General features: G+C 37.2%; 1 protein-coding gene across 1 annotated transcript in view; it reads left to right on the top strand.

The window, feature by feature from the left end:
- LOC114659335 (DNA topoisomerase 1-like) overlaps positions 1-18,776 on the top strand; it is an 85,713-nt gene that overhangs the window by 22,280 nt on the left and 44,657 nt on the right. Inside the window, exons 3-8 of the mRNA XM_028811766.2 lie at positions 2,636-2,732; positions 10,211-10,355; positions 11,370-11,425; positions 11,739-11,831; positions 14,575-14,656; positions 16,817-16,905. Coding sequence (XP_028667599.1) covers positions 2,636-2,732; positions 10,211-10,355; positions 11,370-11,425; positions 11,739-11,831; positions 14,575-14,656; positions 16,817-16,905 — 562 coding nt within the window. The remainder of the gene's footprint in view (positions 1-2,635; positions 2,733-10,210; positions 10,356-11,369; positions 11,426-11,738; positions 11,832-14,574; positions 14,657-16,816; positions 16,906-18,776) is intronic.

Raw genomic sequence — 18,776 nt, 5'->3', positions numbered from 1 at the left:
GTCTCAGTCTGGAATGGAATCCTCAGTGCGGAGTATAATCTAATTCTTATCCATCCCCATAATATCAAGCAGAAAGGTATCAGCCATTATCCCAATGACCCCAAGCACATGGCCATGGTCATAAATAGGGCCCACGATTTACCGCGGCAAGAATTTGTAAATTCCACGGCGTACCGCGGCGTGGCAAATGCAGTACCAGAACTCCATAATAAAAATAAATGCAATTTTTCTTATTCTTAATAATCATAATTCGTAATACCTAATCAAATAGGTATATCAAAGCGTTCACATCCGCACATTTTAATCCACAGATTTGCTTTAGGCAAATGATACTGAAACATATGTAGGCATAATATTATTCTCAACAAACTATCGAATAATGTTTCTAAAGTTATTGTTTGTTTATTGTTGAAGAAAATGGCACTGTAAGCTCGTAGGTTTTCTTGTGACGGAGAACATCGCAGTGGTGAAAACACCGATGCATATTTTGAGAACGAACGTTCCACATCAACAGAAGAGATCGGCAACGCAATGTAAACTTTAGCAAGAGCTGCTAAGCAAGGCAGTCTGTCCTGTAGGGCACACCAAAAAGCAGTGATAGCATCTCGTGAAGTAACTCCAGCTGATATGTCCAGATAAGCTTGCCATTCATCTGCTGCAACCATCATTGTTGGCACTGATTGTGCATGATCAGCAAAATTCTTCGATAAGAGTGGTAGCTGTCGTGGATCAAATATTCTCACAGATCTGAATAGGTCTATTGCCGGCTGTTTGGTTCCCACAAAATATTCAAGTTTAGCAGCAGCATTGTGCTTTGCATCTTCACAGCTGCTGGTTGCAATTGGAAATCCGGACGATTTCAGGCAAGACAGTAAGTCGGACACTTTGTTGTAGACATCGACAGCCATGAATGACTGTGCCTTAAAAGAAGTCCGTGTTCATAATTGTCTGGCAGTGAACAGATACAAATTCAAGTTCAGCGCTCAGCTCGTTAAGTTTATCACTGAGATGATGCAATAGGCTAAAGAAAGAGCTTAAAAGAAGTAAACAAAACTAATCATACTAATATCAATATGCCTCAAATGGTGAGATTTCATTCAGATTTGGTATTTTCTGCAGCGTGGTGTTTTACCGCCGCAAAACCATAAATTCTGCGGCGTGGCGTTAAATTCTGCGGGCCACGGTAAATCGTGGGCCCTAGTCATAAAGATCTTTCTCCTATCATAAAGAAAATTGAGTTCTGGAAACCATAGTATGGCCTCCACAGAGCCCTGAACTTAACATCAAAGCAGTCTCGTATTACCTGCAGAAACCGAAGCAGTGAGAGAGCCCAAGTCTGCAGAAGAACTGGAGCAAATTCTCCAGGGTGTTTGGAAGAAACTTCTATTTCCCCCCACAAAAAACTGCATAGCAGTGTGCCTTGGAAAATTGAGTTTGTCATATTTATTAGTGTTTAGAATCTTCATTTTTGACAGCATCTACGTTTTACAGAATGAGTGTAAAACTTGTTCTGTGTGTGTACACAGTATGTAGTTTCTCTATGTACTGTATGTATGTATTTATCATGCACTTATAACATTTTCAGAAGGTTAAGCTAAAGCTTTGAGAGAAACCAGACGTAACAGTACATATGACAAAGCTTCCACTTGTTTTACAGTGCAAGACTTTTTAAGTGGTTAAGTTTAGGACAGTTTTTAGAACAGGGGTTTTCAAACTCAGTCCTGGGACCCACTATTGCTGCAGGTTTTTGTTCCAACCAGCTTCTGTTTTTAATTGGAGTCCTGGGCTAATTAAGGGAACTATTTCCCAGATTATGTGTTTTGGGAATAATATATAGAAATTAGAAAACTGAGTTTGGTTTAAAAAAACATTAAAATGCACTAAGCAGTTATATGGGAATAACATTTTTTCTTTTTAACATTTTCATCTTATTTTCATTCTACGTATTTAGGTGATCTAATTCATTATTTACTAATTGGTGGGTCTGATGCTAAAGTAGTTGCAGCCTTTCATGATTCAGTGTTTGCCTTATTGTCTGCTCTGCTCGTTTTTTAATTAAGATGCAATGAGGGGAGCAATCTGCACAGAGGAAGAGCAAAATATAATGAAATTTACAAAAGAGTTGAGGTTTTAAATCTAGCAAAAACATATTTCTTCGAAATGTCCTTATAAATGTACAAATGATGCTGCTGTGCTTTTCTGAATGTAGAATAAGAAGAAAAAAAAATACCAGCAAATTAAATGCGATTAGTATTATCAGTTGTTGTCACTGATTAGGAATGTGGTTGAAGCAAAAACCTGAAGCCACAGTGGGCTGCCACGACTGACTTTGAGAACCTCTGGTATAGAACAAATTATAAGCATGGTAATCTGCATTAAAGATTTTTTTGTATACATATTGAATTTTAGGAAAAATACATGTTTGGATATTTAGCAGAAAGCAAGCATAGTGTCATAGAAAATATTTCGACTGCACAAGATTTCTTTATGGTTAAAGTTTTTAATATTAGATGCATTAAATGGTCTACTTTGAAGTGGGTGTCACTTTTCCAATTAATGTTTAATGTTGTAGGGAAGATCTTCAATACATAATCTGCTTAATTGTGGTATTTTGTTCTCTGTATGTTTGTTTCAGATTCACACAAAGTGAAAGAGAAGCATAAGGACAAAGAACACAAACATAAAGATCACAAGAAAGACAAGGAAAGAGAAAAATCCAAGCACAGTAACAGGTAGAGTAATCATCATGCTTAGCCATATTGATAAAAATAGCACAGTTTTCACCATAAAACTCAACTCAAGGAATGGATTAAACTGTTGTTAAAACTGGGAATACCTGTTTTTATGAGTTTTATGGTGGTAGGGGTGAAAATCCAGTGCAGCTTCAATAGGATCTCCTCAGTCTACAAGTCCTCTCTTCAAAACACTCAGGATATTTGAATAAAAAACACTTTTTTCAGGACCTGGTTGTACAGGGAGATTGACTCGAAAGAGGCCCCAAATATTCGGTTGCAACTCCCATTAGGATGAAGCAATCTGAACCAAAAAAATACACTATATATACCTTAATGTATGTGTAATCGATTGCATTACATGCGATGCTGGAAGTGGTTTGTTTTCTGCCAGACACATTTTGATGCAGTGCTCCATGCTCGTCAACATATCGGCAAGCGTCTTGTGGGAGGCAGTAGCAGCAATTTCATGTTGGATGTTTTTAAATCTTCCACAGTGCAAGGCTTGTTCTGATGCACTTTTCCTTTGAGCATACCCCAAAGGAAGAAGGTTGGTGGTGTCCGATTCAGCGATAGTGGCCAAAGCTGCTTTGAAATTACCGTGTTGCCGAAGGACTCCCAATTTCTGCTGTGCCCCTTGCCGATGTGTGACACGTTGCTCCAACTTGCTGAAAGTAACCTTCTGTTAACTTGCGATCATCGGTTGATTCTGACATTGCTTAAACAAATTGGTGACCCAATAGGTTTGTACCATGAAGACATGCTGCTCAGTACAGTACACCACCATCCTGATGAGAAGTCAAGTGACTGAGTGAAGGGGTATGGGTGGTGTGCACCCAGAAGTTGCAAATGGAGGTTAAACATCGCGACGGCTGTCTGGCACCTACCTCATTGCTCCGACGCAGTGCTTGAAGCTCCTTGTACTGAGGAGCACATTGTTTCGTTCAGATTGCTTCGTCCTAGCGAGAGCTATTACAGAATATTCAGGGCCTCTTTTGAGTGAACCTCCCTGTAGATTACTGAAGACCGCTTCCCTTTCTTTACCTTGTGTGGTGGAAGCCTTTTCTCTGTATTTTTAGTTTTTATTGCAAATATTTTATTTTCCTTAAGAATTGAATTTTCAATTATGTACCTTACATTTATAAGATGATTACAACACTAGGGGCTTTGTAAATTCTGAAGACTCGGAGGTGCTAATCTACTTTATTGGTAAAGTGTTTTTTTTTTTAATAAAAAGGACCATGTCAACATTTATTGTGCAGATGATCTGTGTTACTCTTTACAGTATTCTTGTCATTCAGACTATTCAAAAAATAGTTTCTCTGGTTATGCTGTTTACCATTGCTAAGCAATTCTACTTTAGTATGTGACCCACTTCATTTTTATAAGACTGCATAAATGTTTCTTTGGCTGTTTTTCTTTTATGTCTGTAGCATGTTTGTAGTTTTGAACTTTATTTTCCATAAAACCTACCCATTTGAAAGGTTTTCTTGGAACATTTATCTGAGAAGAGTACAAAGTGGGGAATGGATTTTTTTAAAATTTGAAGTAACTTTTTTTTTTGTGTGTATAATGTTATATTGATTTAAATAATGTGGCCAATGTAAATCTGCATGTGTGGAGTTTTTGCAGTATTTATTTGTTCATTACTCCAACTGCAGAGCCTCAAATATTCATAACAGAATGGCTAACTTTCTTTTGATCAAAGATAACTGAGCCTGTAAAACGTATTTTGTAGGCAAATTTTTGCTTTGTGAAAGTGTTGCATCAGTAAACTGCTCTAGGAAAGTAATCTTGGCTATTTTTGGTGAGAGAGCAGCTCTTCATATTTTATTTTTGTGAATTTAGTGAATCGCACACAAGTGAAAAGGGGCCAGCACTTCAGTTTTACTGGTCTCCTAGCACTGCTTTTGTGATAAACTATTTATTTGGGGACCTACATTTTTGTGTAATTTTAGTTCACATCTTTGGATGTTTGTGATGTTGAGGTATTTATAATCTGTAAATAATAAGCTTCTGATTAAGTTTGTTTTCTTTGTAGCTAGTTTCTTTATAATGTTAAGCATTCTGGGTACAAGTAAGGCACTTTTTTATCAATGCATTTTTCTCATTGTAAATTCTTCAACATTGATACAATAAACAATATACCTAATTACTTAAAGCTGAATTCTTTTTTTCCAAAACTTGTTGCACTGTTCCAAGTTAGTGGTGTCTACGAAAGTTATAATTCTGAGGTATACCTCATTTTGTCACATAACCAAAGAAGACTAACTGCAACAGCCATCTCCTACAGTATGAATTAATTTGTGGTCCTTGAAACTGAAGTAATTTTTCCTGGAGTGTGGTAAATCACTGAAATATTAAAGTTTCTTCTCAGACCTAAGTTACTTGCTTCAGTGTTGGTATTGTGAAGCACCCTGACAAGGCACAGCTCAATGAGAGCTACTATTTACGGAAGATGGTAAACAAAAAGAATGTCTTGCAAACTCTACTATAATGTTGTCTACTGCAGGTGTTATAGGAATTCTGTGCCCTCACTGCCACATTAATGCATGCAAGTTTTAGTATGAATCATGTAGCAGTATAACAATACATAAATCCCATGATGGTTAGCTGTATTGTGAACCCAACATCAAGATGCATATTTTGCTGCCATTGTAATTTAACAAGGAAACCATGCAAACTCTGATTTGCATCTTTATCAGATGAAGTACAGATCTAAGAATGCTATTAGCTGCAGTTAATCCCATTTTTACTTTCTTGTGTACAAAGTATAGTGAAAGTATTGTAATTGTCCAATAATTTGATGTCGAGATTTTGATGAATCTCAACATTTTAAAACTCTGACTTTCTCGTATATGAAGTACAGGGAAAGCATTGGAATCCTCCAAAAATTCCATTTCGAGATTTTGATGAATCGTGACATTTTAGACCTCCCTGAGTCTGAAAATACCATTTTTGGAATTACAGTGATCCCTCGCTATATCGCGCTTCGCCTTTCGCGGCTTCACTCCATCGCGGATTTTATATGTAAGCATATTTAAATATATATCGCGGATTTTTTGCTGGTTCGCAGATTTCTGCGGACAATGGGTCTTTTAATTTCTGGTACATGCTTCCTCAGTTGGTTTGCCCAGTTGATTTCATACAAGGGACGCTATTGGCAGATGGCTGAGAAGCTAGATTGCTTACTTTTCTCTCTCTCTTGCGCTGACTTTCTCTGATCCTGACGTATGGGGATTGAGCAGGGGGGCTGTTCGCACACCTAGACGATACGACAGCTCGTCTAAAAATGCTGAAAGATTATCTTCACGTTGCTATCTTTTGTGCAGCTGCTTCCTGAAACGACATGCTGCACGGTGCTTCGCATACTTAAAAGCTCGAAGGGCACGTATTGATTTTTGACTGAAAAACAAACTATGTCTCTCTCTATCTCTCTCTCTCCCTGCTCCTGACGGAGGGGGTGTGAGCTGCCGCCTTCAACAGCTTTGTGATTAAAAGCCAAACAGCCCTATTGATTTGTTTGCTAGAGATTGTTTTCTCTATCTATGTGACATTCTGTGCTCCTGACACACACTCCTTTGAAGAGGAAGATATGTTTGCATTCTTTTAATTGTGAGACAGAACTGTCATCTCTGTCTTGTCATGGAGCACAGTTTAAACTTTTGAAAAAGAGACAAATGTTTGTTTGCAGTGTTTGAATAACGTTCCTGTCTCTCTACAACCTCCTGTGTTTCTGCGCAAATCTGTGACCCAAGCATGACAATATAAAAATAACCATATAAACATATGGTTCCTACTTCGCGGATTTTCTTATTTCGCGGGTGGCTCTGGAACGCAACCCCCGCGATGGAGGAGGGATTACTGTATGCCTGTGTGTGTGTGTGTGTGTGTGTGTGTGTGTGTGTGTGTGTGTGTAAACACGATAACTTGAGTACGCTTTCTCTTGGGTCAATCATATTTCGCATGCAGGTTTTAGGTACAGAACATAGCCCAAAAATTGATAGAAATCTATTTCCGCTAGCTGGAAGTGGTACTTTATCCTTTATTTCAGGAGTGCACATTAGGCGTGAAGCTGTTATTTCTGCAACCTTGTTAAATCTGCTATCTTAACAGGCCTTGTTGCTGCTAAAAGCTTAGGAGATTGGGAATGTTGTTATGCATGCTTTTCCCCCCAGAAGTGCATTACTAAGCAGTTTTAAAATGACAGTTTCTAGCATGTAACATGTACAGAACTCTGAAGAAGTTTTGTGTTAACATGCTACCTGATGTACAGAAAGCAGTCTAATGGTTAACTTGGCAGTGTCTGCTGCATTGTATCTAAATAAAAAACCAATGTACAAATGTCTGGTGTTGAGCATCAGTACTACTTAATCATGAATATTTGTGGTTGTGATTCGGGTCATGGTTTTTTAAATCTGATTGCCAAATTCAGTTGCTTTTTCAATTAACTTGTATCTGCAGGCTGCAGTTCGGGTGTGGGTTAACAGATTTGGATTTGGGTCTGATTCTTGAATACTGGACTCACACAGGACTCCTATATTATAAGGTGCAGCAAAAGCCTTGGCTATCAAAATCTCTTAAATATATTTCTCTTCTGGTTCGTCCTGCTTCCACTTCAAAACCGGTCCCACCGACATGGCATTTCACGATTCCTATTCATCCTCTTCCATGTCATGCACTATACTGGCCTGCTGAGCTTAATACATCCAACAAGTACTCGAGGTGCTGTCACAACGGTAAAGTAGCTTTACCACCTTTACGGGAGCCACCTGTGTCTTTACAACAGCTTCTTACACAGCAAACATCAGAAGCTAAAAATTATCGTGAACACATTTGAGAATACAACTCTTCTCTAGCGTTTGCTTCCATGGGTGCACAGATAACTCAACTTCCTGGCCACGGACCATACTGTTTTAAAATACACAGGCAAATTTATCACCAAATCTCTCCACTATACGCGAACACTTCTATCTCTCCAGGATGTGGACAGTTGTATGTTTTTGACACAGCGCAAGCTACTGAAGTACGCTTACAAAATAAAGCAAACTCTGCATGCAGTGAAAATGTACTTCTCCAGCTAGATTCCATGCTCAGAACCATCAACCCCTTCGCTAAATCATACAAACACATGCATGAAATCGCTTAGTCCAATCCAACAGCATCTGTACGAATGGTTTTCAAAGGAAACCCTAGGCAGGATTTAAGACGATACAATGCCCCAACATGTCACACCGATGTTGCAGTGATTTTCGTCGGAGAAGATGGTGAAATGCCTGCTGAAAGGGACATTTGCATCTATCCCATAGGCAACTCCTGTAAACAGATTTCCACGCTTAATATGAATTGCGATCCTATGGTTTACCCACATTTATTCCCTTACGGAGACATTGGCTGGCACAAAGATTTACAACATGTTCCTGATAAAAGAACCGCCAAGCGAATAAGGCTTACTCAATGCCAATTTTACATGTACAGATTAGCAATGAGGAATGCATTTAGTATTCTGCACTCCAGCGGCAAACTATTCCAACAGTACGTCGTAGATGCGTATGTTAAAATAGTTGAGACGTGCGCCCTCTATCTGATTACATCAACAAGATCTGCGCGTGGAACTATTAGACGCACTGCAAGCAAACACTGAAAATAACGTACGTGTAGGCAAAATGATCATATTACCGTTCACATTTCCAGGAAGTCCAAGATACATGCAACAAAACTATCGGGATGCTATGGCCATAGTACGTAAATTCGGAAAGCCTGATTTATTTGTCACTTTCACATGTAATCCTGCTTGGCCGGAAATTCTACATGTACGCTGCGTCTTTCAAGAAGTATTTTTCTTCTTGATTTCTGAATTCCTTTCTCACTGTTTTCCGTTCCTATTCTTACACTGCCGTATGCTATAGCGGGCGTCGGCTAGTTATATTTATTGGTTCAGTTAACTGCTTATCTTGCAACACAACACTTGAGGGAACATAGCTGATTACCTGTTTCAGTTCAAATGAATATAATTTCCTGTAAAGCAGTGTTTTGCAAGGACCTTCAACAAAAACCATGTCACTAGGAAAAGGCAGGAATTTATCAAATTCTGGAAAGTTTTATTCATGGAGAATTGTGGACAAGTGTAAGCAGCTCCAGTGACCCAATATTTATTATTACTACTTATTATTTGACTGATGTGTTTTATGCAAGGCGAACTTGCAACATTTGAGATACCATTGATTTAAATTTCTTTTGTTTTCCAGTTGGAGCATATGCAGATGAAGTAATTTGCTCATGGTCACACAATGTCCGTAGCAAGATTTGAATCCACAACTCCAGGGTGTTTTTTTTAAAAAAAAAAAAGTCCAAATATTGCATACTTATGATGTACCCGCTTAACTGACAGCATTGTAACTCACTCCCATTATCTTATGAAATTTCCTGCGTGAAGCCAAGTAACACCGCTTGTTGCAGTAGAAGTACTGAACTAGCAATTCTGCCCTTCCTTTTTACTTCTAAGTATTACTGTTTAAAATGTTAGAGATCTTGCTATCAGTTCTGTATGGTATACTAATTTAATGTAGAAGCTTTGAAACTATGTGCACAGTTTTATTACTTTTACTGCTGTTTTATTTTACACTCTTTACAGTTTTGTGCTGTAGTTGGGCGTTACTACCTTTTGGTACTTGCTTTTTAAAAATCTATCGGGTGTTCTTCCTCTCAGTTAAGTAAAAATACTTTTTTCAGTTTGTTCTTTCATTGTACTACTTCATTTATCTTGCACTGAAGTGCAGTCTTGTTTTCACTATGAAGAGGTTAAAGGTGGTGCATGCTGTTAATAAGTCGCTGACCTGATTGTCAGTGAATTATATCCCAAACCTCTCACTATTCCGAGAGAGCCCCAACATTCTCACCCCCCCCCCCCCCCCAATAAAGGGTGATACAGCCACCTGATTCATAGATGGGTCTATAAACTCCAAACCTCCACATGTCTACACACACCTCCTAAAGTAACAACCAGTGTTTTCCTCACCTTCATACATACACAGGGGACAAGCTCGGGGGGGGGAGTATCATCACTGCTTATTTGTTGAGACATGCTTTGTTTGAGGTTTTGCTTGGAAACGATTCACTTACTGACTTGCTTCATTTCAGTTTGCCATTTGCTTTTCTGCCCCCCTCCCTTTTTTTTAAATGGAGTAAATGTGGACATTATTAGGATATTTAGAAGTTATTTAATATTAATCTAAACACAGAAGTGTATATATAACCCTTTCTGCAAGGATATGTACCATTTGAGTAACTGTCAATAAGGTAGCACACTCATTTGTTTGGTTGAGACTATCCAACTGATAAAAATGATTGATTCACTAATGATTTTTAACCTGGGGGTTGAAATTGTGCTTTAGAAACCTAGTTGATTGGTTACTGTAATAATACAGTGTCTGTATGTATGTATAATTTTATTTATTTATTTTGCCCTTTCCTCCTAGTGAACACAGGGATTTCTCAGAAAAAAAGCATAAAGACAGAGAAAAAGATAAAGCCAAACATAAAGATGGTAGTTCAGAAAAACTCAAGGACAAACATCGGGACAAAGAGGGACATCGGGAAAAGGAGAAACGTAAAGAGGAAAAGGTACATGTTGGAGGAATTTGTCATTCAGTACTGTATGCTTTGGTTAATTTTTTTTTTTTTTAATTCTTTCAAGTGCAGAAATAGTACTGCATGGTTCTTCTTTCATTTGTGTTAGATTCATTTGCTGGCTTACTTAACTCTCTAAAAGCCTTACTGCTCCAGTGTTATCAGACGCAAACTGAGAAATTTGGTAACTCAAAATATAAGTCTGTTGCAGTATATGTTCGTTAACTGATTGTGGAGCATCATCCACATTTATAAAGTGACAAGTCATTTACTTTAGTTATCAACCACTCACCCCCTTCCACCCCACAATTTTCTGTCTGTATGAAGTACCTGCCTCCTGAAACCTGTTCATACTTGAAGAGCTAGTTATTTTTAATGGTCCATATGTTTCCTTCTGTCAGTAGTATGCAGTAGGGCTACACCTTTTTCATTGGGGATCACTGGACATCTTTTATCTCCTCATATATCATGTCTTCTCCATTTTGGTTCTTTGAACAGTGTGGGGGGGAATTCAATCCAGGTATGTTCTTGACAAATGATTTCAAGTTATAGCATCTGTATAAAATGAGTGAATATTTTATTTGTGTTCTAAAATGACACTGTTAATTATGGGGTGAGCACACAGATCTTTGTAAAAACTAGGAAACTAATATTTTTGAAGTTAGATTTTTTTTTTTTTTTTTTTTTTTTAAAAACACCCCCAGAAGTTGCAGCGGAATGAAAGTAAATGAAATACACAATCTTAGGAACACATCAGAATAGGTTTTTATGTAAAATTAAGCATAGTGTCTTGTTAATGGGGCAACTGCCGTTTCTTCAGTAAATGTATAAAAATTCGGTTGTAATTTTTTGATTAAACTATCATCGTAGTTTGTTTTGCTGTAACTTTTGTTTCAACATGCTGCCTCAGGGAGCCATTACCTCTGTATTCTTATGAATTATCATTCATTTTACATTGTATCTCATTTTATTATTATTTTTTTAAGGTAATTCTTTTCTTTCCTTTAGATTAAGTCCTGTGGTGATGTTAAGATAAAGAAGGAAAAAGAAAATGGTTTTCCAAGGTAGGAAACCTGTTTTTGATTTGTTGAATTACGATTAGGAGCCCACCTAACCAAACCCCACTCCCCCCCTATAAATTGGTAACGTTTTACAAATGAAACAAAGGTTTATTGTTCATGCAGTTTGAGGAGAGGAAGTGTTCAATAAATACTAAATGGCTAATTTGGCACTCGTAAGATATTTTCTGTATTTTTTAGAGGCCAGCAATAGTATGAAAGGTCTTGTGTTCAAGCGCTGGCAAAACCTAAGCATGCTCTTCATATTGTGCTAAATACCTTTAATATGTGCTGAGCAAACTTAACTGTTTTATTTTAGTCCTGTTCGAATCAAAGCTGACCCAGATACTGATGGTTACTGCCTTTCTCCAAAACACGAGAAGTCATTAAAGAGAGAGCGAGAAGAAGACGGGTACGTAATTTTTTGAGCTATGTGTGAGCACCTTTTGGTTATGGTGCTAGTATTTTTTGTTTTCTGAAATTCTATCTGGATATTCATTTTCACCTTTCCAATTATGCTTTTTTTGGTCATCTTTCACAGCTGAAAGAATCCAAGATAGACATGTAACAGAAGGTTGATTACACACAGAATTCCTAACCTTTCTGAATTTGTTGGCTTACTATAGGTCTAAAAGGAATTGGACTTGACACTTCTGTAATACCAGCAGGCTGCTATTTTTGAAAGTGATTGACCTTGGTTATACTTTGAAATAAACCATTCCCATAGCATTTTAAAGAACTTCATATTTGTTTTTATTTTTATCTCTAGAATTCCCCATGTAATGTTGTGCAGTATAATGGTAGGAATGAGACACTGGTGTAACCAAAAAAAAAAAAAGTTTGTATATCATTGTTACCACAGTTGAAGACATCAAGGAACCACATTTGTTACTTGTTGCAGAAGAGACAGTGCATGGTGGGGCTTGGGCAGTTTTACCTTCTGACACACCCTACACTAATTATTCATAATGCACAACCACATCTCCCCTTTTCACTCACTGAAATTATTAGATTTGATTGTGTCTTTGGACATTGAAGAGGACCATTCCCAGACTTCTGTGATCACTGAAGATCCAGAGAAAACTGAGTATGGTTATTTGTTCGTCTTCAAACACTGATAATAATGGTAATTAAGTAGCCCTGGATTAATCACATACTTGGGGCTCCTAGGGAAACGGAGCAGCACAAATACCCCCCCCCCCCCCCAAAAAAAACTGTACAGTATATTGAAAGTAGAATACAACTTAAGTATTGAAAAAAAGTAATATGTATGCAACAATAAGCATTATGTTCTACATTTCTGAGCCATGTATGTTGAAATGCTGTATACCTTCAACATTAAAAAGCAATGGAATGAGAGATGTTTTGTTTCCTACAAATGTTTCTTCACTATTAAAAATTGTCAAACAACATCAGTTTCTGTAAAAAGAGGGTTTTGAAAATCAGTCAAGTGAAAAGTATAAAAGATTTCTTTAGTTGGCTGTTTTGTAAAGCTTGGTGTCTGCTAAGGCTGTATTCAGTCAATGGAGATCTAAATTTTCATTGGTTTGTCTTTATACTGTATCAAATTGAACAAGAAGAAAGATTACTGTCTAGTTAGGTTTGCTTGTTTTGGTTCAGTGGGGAACCATTTGAGTTGGCAATTGAGAAGAATAGCTCTTTGAATATTTTTTATGTCAGTCTTATTTTTTTGCTGCATAGCCTATACTTTACCCATTTTCAAAAGATTCTTTGTGTTTTTGATGGTATGTGCAATTTTTTTTTTCTTAATTCAGTTCTTATTTTTTAATTTGCACAATGAAGATATTCTGAATATAAATTAGATAAGCTGACTCAAATCTTTCTTTTAAGAGACAACTTAAAACTCATTTGTTTAAGGAAGGGTTTTATTTATTCTGACCCACCCTTCAAGAAATACCTGAATAGAAAGGTAAACTGGAATTTATTTTTTATTGTGGTTTACTGTTTGTTCTCAATTTCAGAGTTGTTTCCTGTGTTTATCTTTATTTAGTGTTTTCTGCTTATTTTGTCTCCAGTGTTGTGTATTTGATATTTTTCTTTTTCTGCTTCTTCCCTGTTGTTCATTCAGAAAATCTGTGAAGCGCTTTGAGCATGGGAAAGGTGCTGTATGAATAAAATGTATTATTATTACATTTACTGATTTTAAAATGGTCCTTACGAAAGCAATATCACAGTAGAACTACTCACTGTTAATATACAAGATTTGGCTAAAAAAAGCACCTAAACTGGATTCAGTCTGAAAAGTATATATCCATGGGTTACATCACGATTTATATCGCAATCTTGATAGTTTTTAATTATATTGTAATACTAATTTTTGGACATACTGCCCACCCCTATTGCCATGCATATGTTTTAAAAATGCGGCTGAAAAGCACTTCATGCTTTTCAAAGGAAAAACTCTCTTTCCCACATCACTTTTTTTTTTTTAAATGAAAACAATAGCTTAGGTTTTGTCAATTTTCCAATTTGAAAGTTTTGGGAAAGCGTGAGGAGAGAAGTATAAGGAGGGATTGTTTGGGAAGAAATGTTGAATTAATGTTAATGTAGCTTTATGGCAGTACCTGTTATACTTTGGAGTAAAGATTTTTATTTCATCGTAAAGCACCTTTGGGTCTCAAGCTTTTAAAATAGTTTTAGAAAAAGTCAAGTGATTGTCAGGCTTATGTAATCAAAGGAAAGCTGAGTGGTGGTGGTTTAGATCTGTTTAACAATTGAAATTATAAACATAAAATTTGAAGAGAATTTAAAAATGCTGAATATTTCGGATGGAGTGAGTCTTTATTTTTTTAAATATGCAATTCTGTTGCTGTCCTTAACGTTGTTGTTGTTTGTTCACGAGGACTCCAAAGTAGTTATTCCCCCCCACCCTTTATTGCTCAATTTAACATTTTTAAACTCCTAACATATTGGCTAGCATTCTGTTTCTGTACCTTTCTAGGATTTGCAGGGTATTTACATTTTTGTATTGACTCATTGAGTTTTTTTTTTTTTTTTCCTACTTAAAAGTTAATCTTAATGGAAACAAGTATTTCACAACGTGATATTCAGAAATAATGTGCAATACCAATACATTCTTAAGCTTATTTAAATTTATGTTCACTTAATTGTTGATGGTTTTTATTCTATTGCAGTTTGGAGTTTAAGCCTAAAAAAATCAAGACAGAGAATGAAAAGAAACCAAAAAAGCTGAAACGTGAGCTGGATGTGGAAGAGGTGGTTCTTCTATTTATTTAGTCACCTAATTTATTATATGTATATATGTGTGTGTATATATGTATGTGTATATATATATATATATATATATATATATATATATATATATATATATATATATATATATATATATATATATATGTGTATATATATATATATATATATACACAATATATATATATATACACACACACAGTGCATCCGGAAAGTATTCACAGCGCATCACTTTTTCCACATTTTGTTATGTTACAGCTTTATTCCAAAATGAATTAAATTCATTTTTTTCCTCAGAATTCTACACACAACACCCCATAATGACAACGTGAAAAAGTTTATTTGAGGTTTTTGCACATTTATTAAAAATAAAAAACTGAGAAATCACATGTACATAAGTATTCACAGCCTTTGCTCAATACTTTGTCGATGCACCTTTGGCAGCAATTTCAGCCTCAAGTCTTTTTGAATATGATGCCACAAGCTTGGCACACCTATCCTTGGCCAGTTTCGCCCATTCCTCTTTGCAGCACCTCTCAAGCTCCATCAGGTTGGATGGGAAGCGTTGGTGCACAGCCATTTTAAGATCTCTCCAGAGATGTTCAATCGGATTCAAGTCTGGGCTCTGGCTGGGCCACTCAAGGACATTCACAGAGTTGTCCTGAAGCCACTCCTTTGATATCTTGGCTGTGTGCTCAGGGTCGTTGTCCTGCTGAAAGATGAACCATCACCCCAGTCTGATGTCAAGAGCGCTCTGGAGCAGGTTTTCATCCAGGATGTGTCTGTACATTGCTGCAGTCATCTTTCCCTTTATCCTGACTAGTCTCCCAGTTCCTGCCGCTGAAAAACATCCCCACAGCATGATGCTGCCACCACCATGCTTCACTGTAGGGATGGTATTGGCCTGGTGATGAGCGGTGCCTGGTTTCCTCCAAACATGATGCCTGGCATTCACACCAAAGAGTTCAATCTTTGTTTCATCAGACCAGAGAATTTTCTTTCTCATGGTTTGAGAGTCCTTCAGGTGCCTTTTGGCAAACTCCAGGCGGGCTGCCATGTGCCTTTTACTAAGGAGTGGCTTCCGTCTGGCCACTCTACCATACAGGCCTGATTGGTGGATTGCTGCAGAGATGGTTGTCCTTCTGGAAGGTTCTCTCTCCACAGAGGACCTCTGGAGCTCTGACAGAGTGACCATCGGGTTCTTGGTCACCTCTCTGACTAAGGCCCTTCTCCCCTGATCGTTCAGTTTAGATGGCCGGCCAGCTCTAGGAAGAGTCCTGGTGGTTTCGAACTTCTTCCACTTACGGATGATGGAGGCCACTGTGCTCATTGGGACCTTCAAAGCAGCAGAAATGTTTCTGTAACGTTCCCCAGATTTGTGCCTCGAGACAATCCTGTCTCTGAGGTCTACAGACAATTCCTTTGAATTCATGCTTGGTTTGTGCTTGGACATGAACTGTCATCTGTGGGACCTTGTATAGACAGGTGTGTGCCTTTCCAAATCATGTCCAATCAACTGAATTTACCACAGGTGGACTCCAGTTAAGCTGCAGAAACATCTCAAGGATGATCAGGGGAAACAGGATGCACCTGAGCTCAATTTTGAGCTTCATGGCAAAGGCTGTGAATACTTATGTACATGTGCTTTCTCAATTTTTTTATTTTTAATAACTTTGCAAAAATCTCAAGTAAACTTTTTTCACATTGTCATTATGGGGTGTTGTGTGTAGAATTCTGAGAAAAAAATGAATTTAATCCATTTTGGAATAAGGCTGTAACATAACAAAATGTGGAAAAAGTGATGCGCTGTGAATACTTTCCGGATGCACTAATATATATATATATATATATATATATATATATATATATATATATATATATTTATATTTATATATATATTTTATTTATATATAAGAAAATATATACAAAGTTGTGATCTATTGTTGCACTAAAGTATTTTGGTAGTATTAACATGTACATAGGAAGACAGTTTGATCCTGTGTCTGTTGTATTTTCTTCAAGATTTTCTACATTGTACTGCTGAATTTTTCAAGCTGTCTTTACTGCACAGCCATGGTCATTTTGATAGAAGCTTCTTATTGGGGGAGTGAACCAAGGTGAATTTTATAATTTGTGTTTAACATTGTGTTGCTTTAACATTTGAAGGTAGTTAAATCAAAAAAGAAGAAAATGAAGGGAGAACAAAAAGAAGGCAGAAAGAAAATCAAAAAGGAATCTGAAGAAAAATGGAAATGGTGAGCTTTATATTTCTGAAGACCAGTAACTTTTATACTGAAAGATTGCTAGACCATGTAAAAATGAAATGGGTATTGAGATACCACAAATTAAACACTGCTGAACAACTACCATCTTGAGTTTTATTTTCATCCCTCTGTAGTAGAAATTCTACTTATAGATATGTGTTTCTTATATTTACATTCATTTTTTACACTTGAAGCATAGGCAGGTTATGTGGCTTGTTTATGGTCACACAGTTGTGCAAGTAGTTGTTGAGAACTGAATCTGCAACCTTCTGATTGAGAGTCCAGTTTCTTTAATCTCTACACTGTAGTACCCCTGTAATATTTTATTACTTGTGCTATAGCACATGCAATAAAACAGTTCAAAGACAAAGCCATGCAATTAATTCAGTAGTATAGACATTGTGTTAGAAAAAGCTCCTTTGGTCTTGTAGATGCATTTCTTCGATACTTGCAAAATTATACAGCTACTGGAAAGGTTCAAGCATCGAGTGTTGCATGCATACAAACACATTCTAGGTATCTTTTGTTTTTGGTATTTTCATGAAATTCAAAGTACAGTAATCCCTCGCTATATCGCGCTTCGACTTTCGCGGCTTCACTGTATCGCGGATTTTATATGAAAGCATATTTAAATCTATATCTCGGATTTCTGCGCACAATGGACCTTTTAATTTCTGGTGCATGCTTCCTCAGTTGGTTTGCCCAGTTGATTTCATACAAGGGAAGCTATTGGCAGATGGCTGAGAAGCTACCCAACCAGAGCGCGTATTACATATTAAATAAAACTCCTCAAATATATTGTGAGCACGGGGGCTGTTCGCACCCGTAGAGGATACGGCCGTTATTCAAATAACGCTGAAAGATATGCTTCCTGCACGGTGCTTCGCATACTTAAAACATCAAACCGCACGTATTGATTTTTGAGTATTTACTTTTCTCTCTCTTGCTCTGACATTCTCTGCTCCTGACGGAGGGGGTGTGAGCAGAGGGGCTGTTCGCACACCAGCCTAGAGGATACGGACGCTCCTCTAAAAAATGCTGAAAGACTACCTTCACATTGCTCTCTTCCTTGCAGCTGCTTTATACGGCGGTGCTTCGCATACTTAAAAGCCAAACAGCCCTATTGATTTTTGATTGTTTGCTTTTCTCTCTCTCTCTCTCTCTCTCTCTCTCTCTCTCTCTCTCTCTCTCTCTCTCTCTCTCTGACATTCTCTGCTCCTGACGCACACTCCTTTGAAGAGGAAGATATGTTTGCATTCTTTTAATTGTGAGACAGAACTGTCATCTCTGTCTTGTCATGGAGCACAGTTTAAACTTTTGAAAAAGAGACAAATGTTTGTTTGCAGTGTTTGAATAAAGTTCCTGTCACTCTACAACCTCCTGTGTTTCTGTGCAAATCTGTGACCCAAGCATGACAATATAAAAATAACCATATAAACATATGGTTTCTACTTCGTGGAGTTTCACCTTTCGCGGGGGGTTCTGGAACGCAACCCCCGCGATCGAGGAGGGATTACTGTACAATCATTTCTGACCAAAATGAAGAGAACAATTGATAATATACAGGAAACATAAGTGTAAGCCTGAAACTTAAACATCACAAGTGAGAAGTTTCCTTTAGTTACTATACTGAATACTGTTGCCTAGTACATTGCTGTATATATTTTAATATAGGCCAGAAAACTGCATGCCTCTAACATTCCATTTGCAAATTCATCTTTCTGAGTTTATTTTGCTGTTGCATTAGTTCTAACAGGATGTAAGGAATATTCAATTAACGCTTACTTACATAGGTAATGGAAGGTTCTGTTTTATTCTGTGTGTGTGTGTGTGTGTGTGTGTGTGTGTATATAATATATATA

Source organism: Erpetoichthys calabaricus, chromosome 10 (genome assembly GCF_900747795.2).
Source record: "Erpetoichthys calabaricus chromosome 10, fErpCal1.3, whole genome shotgun sequence".
Classification (NCBI taxonomy): domain Eukaryota; kingdom Metazoa; phylum Chordata; class Cladistia; order Polypteriformes; family Polypteridae; genus Erpetoichthys; species Erpetoichthys calabaricus.
Note: the sequence above shows the minus strand (reverse complement) of the source record. Positions and strands in the feature narration are given on the sequence as shown.